The sequence below is a fragment of the Eurypyga helias genome, unplaced genomic scaffold (assembly GCF_000690775.1).
Source record: "Eurypyga helias isolate BGI_N326 unplaced genomic scaffold, ASM69077v1 scaffold17830, whole genome shotgun sequence".
NCBI lineage: Eukaryota > Metazoa > Chordata > Aves > Eurypygiformes > Eurypygidae > Eurypyga > Eurypyga helias.
Genome location: NW_010223978.1, coordinates 655 through 10225, shown reverse-complemented (window position 1 = coordinate 10225; position 9571 = coordinate 655). Strand labels below are relative to the sequence as shown.

At 50.5% G+C, this 9571-nt stretch overlaps 1 protein-coding gene across 1 annotated transcript in view; it reads right to left on the bottom strand.

The window, feature by feature from the left end:
* Window positions 1-790, bottom strand: part of PDZK1IP1 (PDZK1 interacting protein 1) — a 6112-nt gene extending 5322 nt beyond the window's left edge. Inside the window, exon 1 of the mRNA XM_010159741.1 lies at window positions 718-790. Within this exon, the coding sequence (XP_010158043.1) occupies window positions 718-790 (73 nt within the window). The remainder of the gene's footprint in view (window positions 1-717) is intronic.
* Between the last annotated feature and the right edge of the window lie 8781 nt (window positions 791-9571).

The window sequence follows — 9571 nt, the reverse complement described above, 5'->3', positions numbered from 1 at the left end:
GGTCAGGGCTAGGGCATCAGAAAGGGGGAGGGAATTTTCCAGGACTTTGGCAGCATCAGATGAGTTTTAATTACTCGTTATTATTTCTAGCATTAGACAAGTCCTTCCACGAATTTACTAAAAATAATGCCCTAGACATAGGAAGCTTCTCTATTAAGTCTTTCGGAAGAGAACGGGAGGGCAATTTGCAGAGGAAAATATTTGCTCCCTCACCTCAGCAATGATCAAAATTACACATTAACAGGAAAACCTGCGAGCTCGGGGAGTGACCCAGCACAACGCTTGCCCAGGGAGCGAGAAGACAGAAAGAAAGAAAAAAAAAAAAAGCGCCTTAAGAAAACAGATTACTCATCTCGGTGCACAGTCCTGCCCGAGGTAAATCAGAGCGGCTTTATCTCCGTGTAAGCAAGAGAAATAAACCTTGGACGGCAGTTTCAGCCTTCGGCAAACAAGGTAGAGAGTCTCCGTGTCCCGACTCCGGCAAAACCTCCCAACCCACCGGACACCCACCAGTCCCCATCGCCTGCTGATGCGAAGCCAGAGCTGAAGCTTGGGTGGGAGCAGGGATGTTTTTTCCCTTCTGAAGAGGCCCTTTTGCAGGTGTCCCTTGTCCCCAAAGCCACCCAACTGAGCAGCTCCCTCTGCCCAAGGCTCGGCATGCCTTCCTACCTCCCCCTTGCCTCAGTTTCCCCTGGAGGGGAGGCTGCCTGCACTTACCTTCCTGGCAGCAGGCAGGCTGCAGCCCCAGGAGCAGCCCGAGGAGGAGGAAGAGGAGGCCGCGGGCAGGCATGGCGGCAGGCAGGGCCGCGGGCTCTCGGGGCGCAGAGGAGCAGCTGAACGCGGCCCCTCCTCACAGGGCACTGCGCTTGGGCACGCCGCCCTCCCACAAGAATGAGCGCTTGGTCAATTATCAAACGCATTAACGAGGGAGGCTGATGCTCACACCTGGTTATTCAAATCCTGCTGCAGGAAGAGGTGGAAGGAGGTGCCTCTTTCTCTCTTCCCGAGGAGGCTGGCGGGGAATTTGGTGACTTGAACCTGACAGTCCCCTTAGGGCGTGGAAGGGGACTCAGGCAGAAAACATTTGCAGCGTCCCAGGAGGAAGAAACGATACTCAGATGGGTAAATCTCTCTCCCAGAGCGGCTGCAGCACATGGGGAACGTGGTGTCCCTCAAATCCCCCTGACACAACATCCCTGTGGATGTGGGGAGCAGCCCAGCATGGCCTCCGCTCTCTCCCTTGCTCTTTTCTTTTCAGCGAGTGTCATTAACAACCCAGCAAAACACACTTGCACCTTAAAAACATCTTAAATAAATCAGACTTGATGTGGAGTACTGCATCCCACCTCCCACACCTCGTTTAATTGGGAGAATGTTAAACTGAGCAAACATGGCCTTCATTTTAGTGAGCCTTCAGGGCCGTTTCCAAAATTTCTTCAACACCAGAAGACGTGGAAAACTGGTAAAAACCTTCAACACCATGAAAACATAAAAACCTTTGACACTATGAAGACCCGCAGCAGATAGCGAGGCTGGCCACCCTTCACATCACTGCACGGATGCTGCAGGGTGGGGAAGGTTGCAGGTCCCGAGTTAACCAGCTTCCCAGCCCATGCCAGGTTTGGATGGCTGACAAACCCAACCTACAAGAAGAATTAAAGCTATTTGGCTTCTCAGCCATGCAACTTCAGTTGCTCCCTAAGAAAACTTTAAAGTTGTAAAGCCAGTAGTTTCATCATCAGTGTTCCCGCTGTGCGTCACAGCATCTCCATAAGCCCAGCTCTGACAGGCTGCTGAGCATCTAAGCTCCCAGCCTCTGGGTCTGGTGGCATTTCCCCCCAGGAACCCTGACTGGGTGCCAGGTCCACGCACAGGCACCCACAAGGGACCCATACTCAAGAACATGCAGCATCCTTAGAAATACATACCCACTGGTGCAGGATTTGCCCCCTTTATCCCTCCTCTTTCCCATGGATGTAAAATAATGTCATTTATCCTGAAAACAAGACAGAGCTGGCTTGAGCTGTACAAGACTGAAGTCCAGTTCCTGGCTCTCCCAAATTCCTTTCCATGGCCAAATCCCCACCTGCAATGTGGGATAATCCCATTCCCAGCTCTGCTAGTTTTTCCTTACGAACTCCTTGGGGCAGAGACTCTCCCACTGCATCCGCAAGGACCTGCACATAATAAGGCCCTATAAAAGCAATCTAATCCAGTTGCAGAGAAAAAGGAATGGCTTGCGAAGAAATAAAAATGAGAGTGAACTTTGGGTTCCCCATGACTTGCTTCCACGTTATCTATCTGGGAAAGCACGCAGAGCTTAGTCTTTGGCTGCCTGCTCGTTGCTTTTCTCTTAACAAAAGCCCCGCAAAAAAAAAAAAAAAAAAAAAAGCTGTTTAGAGCAGGCGGCTTTATCAGCAGATCAGAAGTCCTGGAGAAGCCGGTCCTGCTGCTGCCCTTAGAAAATTCAAGGTCTGAGACATCTCCTTTCTATTGCTATCCACCCCCTGGTCGTGCCTGGGGCTGCAGCACGCTGCTCACAAGGTTCCTCCTGGACCTCCTCCACGCATACTCCAGGCTGTCTCCTCGCCCCAGGGCTCTGCCCAGCCCAGCTCCATGGACCCTGAGCTGCTTTTCCAAGGATAGGGATGTTTTAAGGATCGACCCATACCCTACAGTGTATTGCAGGGAGGGAACATGCCAGACCAGACCCTGAGACAAAGGCAGAGTTGCTGTGCCTTCCAGACATGGGTCCTGCTGTCGGCTCCCTCCCAAGGAGCAAATAACACTTCACTATTGCACATTCCCACGTTTAGAAGAAATTTAAGGAAATTTAGTTGTTCTGGGCTTTCTGATGAGGCCAGGCAATGGCTATCTCAAAGCTCCCCTGTGCCCCAACACATCTCCTTTAGGCCATGGCAGCTATTAGGAAAGTATGTGCAATTGTGGCCAAAAGCACCTGTGGCACCTGCTTGTTTGCCTATCGCTGGGTCCGGCCTGGAGGGATGAGAAATAACAGGTCACTGTAATAGCAACTGCTTTGTTGCAAGGGAAAAGTCAGAAATTTCAGCAAATAATTTGCTACCCAGCTCATCCTTTTGTCATTCTGGCCGTAGCTTGGGACCTGCAGAGGTGAGAAGCTTCGTGTTCCCGCCACAGCAGGTTGGAAACCTTGGTGTCTCTCACACTGATGCCTTCAGCATCACCAAGGCGTGGTGAGGCAAAGCCTTACAAGTCCATTTTACAGGTGAGGGAAACTGAGGCACAAGGGGCAAACTGCCTCAGCAGCAGTTAGTCAAACCCAACTGGAGCCAGAGCCAGCTCAGTTGTCTCCCAGGGACTCATGTAAGCAGTTGCCCATGCAACGGGCCTTGAATAAAGCAGGTCTTGGAATTTCAGGATTTACACTGGTATCCTCCAGAAATTGGCGTTTTTTTTCCCCCAAGAAATATGTTGGGTTTAGCCAAAATTAACATTTGCTCAAAGCAACATTCCTGAGTCTAAAATGTGTTCCTGGGTGATATGGCTCAGAGCACAGATGCCAGTTCCTCTTCAAAAATCGTTGTGGGGCTCAGTGTTTTAATGGAGGTTATTTTTCTTTCTCCTTCACTTCCTTCCTTCCTTCCTCCCTTCTTCCTTCCATCCTTCATCCTCTCCATCTCCTCCCCCTCTATCAGAAAGAGCAATAAAAACAAAGAAAATAGATGACAGCAAGCCTGAACAGCCCCTAAAGAAGAGATTGTATTTTTCCTAGGGGAAAAAAAAAGTAATGATGAATTTGTTATGTTTCAATAGCTGCTCCAAAAAGCAAAGCAAAGCAAAAAAAAAAAAAAAATCCCACACCACAAACCCAATTTTTAATTGCTTATTTCTTTTAACGTTTTCCATCAAACCCAAAAATCCCCTCATTTCCCATCGACACTGGCTTTCAAATCCAGCCTGGGATGGGTGCTGCCAGGGGACAGCCAGGAGCTACAGCTGCTATAAAAAGGACATTTTCTTGACCCAGCATGCCAGTGTGGATAAACGGCAGCAAGAAAAGGCTTTTCATCCATCACAGCTCTGTGTCTTCACTTTCCCTCTGTAAAAATGCCTTTGAACAGCAATATATTTTCTTATTTATGTGCTGATGAAAATCCCAACGCTAATGGTGTGGCAATGGGGTATGGCCCCATGCTGTCCCTCTCCTCTCCCCACCAGCCGGGGTTCAGCTGGGCTGTCTGCTCCCCTCCTGCACACACACACAGGGCCAAGAGAAAAAACACCTATTGGAGTTTTATTAGACTTCTCCTCCCGGACAGCCTGGATGCTCCAGTGGGGTCAGCCAGGACCACTCCTGGCAGGACACTCGCTGGGAGCTGGTACCCAGCAGAGGTCTGAGGTGGGTCCCAGACATGGCACCAGCATCAGGCACCAGCTATACCCTTCTTTTTCCCTCGAGATCAGCTCAGTAGCATCACCGTGGCCCCTGCGTATTTCATGGGACCCTCGGGCTGATGTTTTTGACGCCAGTTGATTTTTGGCACGGATCTCTGGGCAGCATTCATGCCAGCCAACATCTGTGGTGGGACCTGATGGATGCTGCTGCTCCGTACATCTAAGCTCAGCAATGGGCTCTCTCCTCTATCCAGCTACCCGTCTGCACACAGCTGCCAGGATTTGTCCCCTCTGAGCTCCCTGCCTCTCTGTCCCCGGGGTCAGTCGCTCCCAGCATGTTCACATCAGCCTTGGACCCCGCAACCTTGGAAAATTAGGCTGAGAAAACACCTACCTGATCTGTCCCACCTTGCCCTGAGCTGGGAGGAATCAAACTAAAAATCCCTGAAAAAAGAAGAAAATCCACCTGCCTCTGGTCTACCTTATTGCTGGGGGATGAGCCTGCATCCGTGATTCCCCCTCGGCTTTCCCATCTGTTCAGAGGGCATATTGCACCCCTAATCACCTCTGAGCACAGGGGAAAGTGCCGCTGCATTGCTGGAGTGGCAGATAGCTGGGATCGCAATATGCAATGCTCAGAAAGCGAGAAGGGAGCTGACTTTGCTCTGGATATTCCCTCCTGCCCCAAGATATCAAATGGAATGAATAATTCACTATCCGATCATCTCTAATCTTCATCCCATAAAATCAGCAGCAAGCTGGGAGGGTTTTTGAAGCCTCCAGCTGCATTCACTGATAAGACATGAGGCAGGAAAGATTGGAAGCCCATAAAAATGATAATCTCAGGCTTCAGTGTAACTTGGTGGAAGGGTTTTCTCCTGTCCTTTCATTAAGGATGGATTTCATGATCTTCCTTAAATAACAACAAGCCTTCTTACGAGGAATCTCCCATCTGAAAACTGATTGCATCATCATTAGGAAATAGGAGGCCAAGCAGCTAGAAAAAAAATAGCTGGACCACAGGGTAGCACAAGGGCCAAGGCCCTGCAGAGAGAACAGCATCTGCCTTATGGGGTGTGGGGAAAAAGGGCAAACAGAGGCAATTTCTAAACACAGAAGCAAAGCTTTAGGCATAGGCAGTCTTCCTGGGCACCAGCACCATGCCAAGCTGCTGGCCACAAGCCTGATGGAGCAAATCCCTGTCCTCTTCATCCTGCACCTCCTTGGTGCAAAGAGGAACACCACGTCTCATTTCAGTCTGGCTTGGTACAGCATCCTCGTCTCCATCCCCAAATTTGGTGAATCTGGTTGTTGCCTGGGATAAGAAGGGGAAGGAAAAGACCCAACCCATTAACCATTTCCATGTTAATCTCAACCAAGATGGCCAAGAGGAAGAGAAGGAAAGATGGACAGTTTTGGGAAATAATTATCCCAGATGCCAGAATAGGAGAAAATTAAAAGTGTAAACTATAATCAGATGTTAAGTTGCTTTTCTTCTGCTAATTGAAATAATGTTTTCTCTGCTACCCACCACTCTACCCCTTTCAGATGCTAATCCCTATCAAACATGGACTTACAATTACAAATTCATAGGCATCTTTCCCAGGAGCAGAAATTGCTTTGCCCTGTAACCTCTAAGATGAGGTCTTAATAGGAATTCACGAGCAGTCACTGGTAAAGCTTCATTAGCTGGAGAGAATAGACAAGGGCAAGTTGCAGTGCTCCCTAACCACTCTAGGGAAAAATTAATTTAAATTACTTTGTAAAGTAACAAGGCCAGATAATATGTTTCCTTCTTGGGTTATTGTTTTCCGACATCCTAATGCGTTCATAGATTAGGTTGCTCTGCCTGTCCTGATGGTGGTCCATGCTAAGTTGTGATTTATGGAGAACAGGAGCCTTAGCATGGGCAAACACCGACCCCTCAGGCCAGAGCTGGGTGGAGAGGGGGTGAGGATCTGGCTGTTTCTCACCAGCTTCAAATTCTCGGGAGGTTGCTGGGGGCACTGAGGCAAGTAGCAGCCACCTCCAGCACAACTTCAATGCAGCCTAGAAGAGAAACCTGGCTATTGATGGTGACACTTCAGTCTTTCCCTGATAAAAACTGAACCAAAGCCATTGGAAGGAGTCCTGCTGATTTGGGGCTGCTCTGGATTTGTTTCCTGGAGGACAGATCCTGAGCAATCTGAGCGCCCTGCTCCCAGGGGCTGGACCAGCATGGGAAACATCTTCCAGAAGTCACCATACCTCAGCAAATGTACTGGTATGGGGCTGATTCCCAACCAGCTAAAACCTAAAATGCACTAAAATATGCTAAATCCCAAGTCTGCACACCCAGGATGGTGGCGGGGGGCTGTGATTTCTCCCCCCTCTCCAGCCCTTGCCGAGCCTCCAAAAGGAGACATAATTCTCTTCCCCTGACACCAGGCTGGATGCTCTTCATGCTGGGCTTGCAATGTGGTGTGATTTTATGGAGCTTTGCAGCAAGCCAAGAGAGGGGCCACGGGAAGATGCAGTGATAAGGGCTTGGCAGAGCGGCTACGACTCTTCCCAGCGCCCTGGGCTCGCAGCTGGACTTTGGTGGGTGCTGCCAGCACCCGGCATTATTAACCTGAGACTTGTCACACAGAATGGGACAGTCTGGCTAAACCCTCAGGGGATGCGGGCATCATTCAACCAGGAGACAAAGAGTTCAAAGGGCCTTTCGGCAGCAAACAGCGCTGATCATCTCAGCTGATTAAATAGGTTCCCAACTGATACAGGAGTCCTAGGAGACCAAACTGAGGTTAGGAAGATTTATGGGAAGCTACCTGAATTAGAGAGGGAATATATTGATTTTATTCCTGGCTTCTGAAAGGGGTTGCTGGGGTTTTCTCAGAGCAAAGATAGCGCTGGTGAGAGATGCATCGAGACAGAGGGATAGATAGGTAGGTAGAGGGATGGGTGGACAGACTCCCAACGCATCTAATCATTTTCTTGTCCCCACTTACTTGGGGAAGATAAAAACCTCATGACAGTCAGACCTACCTTCTGTCATCTTCCCATCCAAAACACTTTGAAATGGGATTATAACCCCCAAGGATGAGGTTTTATGTCACCCCAGCTCCTGCAGTCACTTGAATTTCTTATATCCCCCATTAGCAACCCATTGCCCCTCAAGCCCTGACAAATTCTGAACCACCTTGGCTGGTGACAAGCCCTGTGTTTCGACAGCTCCAAGCACGATTAAGTGCGCCTTTGAGCCCTGCTTGGCTTTGCTGTGTCGCAACAGGCAGGACCCAGCCTCCTGAAATGCAGAGGAGCATCAGGGAAGGCCATGTCCCCTGAGGAGGATACCCCTGCATGACCCTCTGGGTCACCAGTGGGTGGAGAAGAGCCTAATTTCAGTAGGACCCCCCAGTTCAGCACCATCTGAGGAAGGCATTTTCCTTGCTCCAAACCCCACAGCCTTCCCAGGACTAAGGAAGAGCCCTGGGCAGAGTGATGAGCACCCCTAATACAGGAGATCAGCCTGAGCATCCTAGAACCATGACGTCCAACCTACCAGAGCCCTGCCAGCGGGCACCTGCCCTATTTATTTCCACACTCATCAGCAAAAGCAGCACATTTTCAGGTGTCATCTCTGTCCTCTTCCTTCTCAGCACCGGAGCATTTGCCTGGCATCCAAAGGGAAAAAAATAATGGGGCCATCGGCAGCAAGTGAAACGCATCTAATAACCTCCACTTCTTCTCAACGAGCTCCAGTTGTTGCTTTACAAGTGTACTCCAACCCCGGCAAGTGCCAAACAAAAGCTCCCCTCTCCTCCTCCGTGCCTGTTAAACACCCTTATTATTTCAGCGAGCTGCATCTGCTGGGTGGCAGCCGCGATTACCATAACACAGGGGCAGGATTTGGCCTGGCTGCTTCACCCTCCATCCTGCAACAGGCAAGTGCTTTTGGCTGACTGAAAAATAGAACAAAAAATAAAGGGGGAGAGGAGGGGTGTTCGAATATATGAAGTCACTTTCCTGGCTGCCACCCAAGCAAACAGATGTAGGTAGAGGAAGAGATGGGGAAAAATCGCATCATTTTCTGCTCTGTGCTGCTGTTCAGTGGCTTCTGTTGCTGGGGAAGAAGGCAGGAGGGACATGGAAAGGCCAGAGGGATTTCGTGTGAATCAAGGGGTGAAAGAAGCATTTCTTAGGGTACGCTGGTTAGGGGAGCTTTTTGAGAATCTCAACCCATTCCTGAAGCCTTGGAGGCTGCCGGCCCTGGCAGGATGCTCCAGCAGCCGAGCTGTGTGCTGTGAGATGGGGACAAGGAGCAGGGGCTCCCACGGGAGGGACGGGATGGATAAGAAAGGGCTGAACAACGCTGAGCTGTGCCATTGTGCCACAGCGGCTGAGAACAGACTGCCCTTGAATCCAGCCCAAATAGGTTTTGAGGACAAAAGGTGAAGACCCCTGAGAGATGCCTTTGCCTGGGATTGAGGAGAAGAGGCTGTTTCCAGGGCTGGGCGGGCTACTAATTAAAACTCAATAAATAGCAGGGCAGCGGCACAGCCACCGGCACTCCCACTGGGAAGCGCAAGCCTTCGCAGGGTCGTCTCACCCCTGCCGCAATCCCGGGGGTCTCCGCAGCCTGCACTCCCCTGGCAGAGCCAACAGGGAGCCGGTGACCACAGCCACAGAACCCACCGACCCCATGTCCTGGGGAGTGCGGACCTGTGGGGCAGCACCAAGACCTCCAGGACCTGGCTGAGCTGGCGGGAACGTCTGAGCTGCTGGCAGAGCAGCTGCCCCAGTTTCTCTGTGCCTTCCTGCCCCCAAATTCCAAACTCTGAAGGAAAATAGCTGCACTGCTCTCAAATAGAGTTGTTTTAACATAATGATTGTCTGTTTGTGGTAACCTCGTGAAGACCTGGAGAGATGAGCAGTGTGTGTGGAAAAGAGGGAAAGGAGAGGGAGGAAGGGAGAAAGAGGGAAGAGGGACAAGGGAGAATGGGGCAGAGGAGAGGAGAGGAGAGGAGAGGGGAGAAGGAGAAAGCCTTGTGGAGCCCTCAATATCAGAAGGATATTGACCACTTGGAGCAAGTGCAGAGGAGACCACAAAGATGATCAGAGGGCTGGAGCACCTCTCCTATGACGAAAGGCTGCGAGAACTGGGCTTGTTCAGCCTGGAGAAGAGGAGGCTCCAAGGAGACCTCATTGCAGC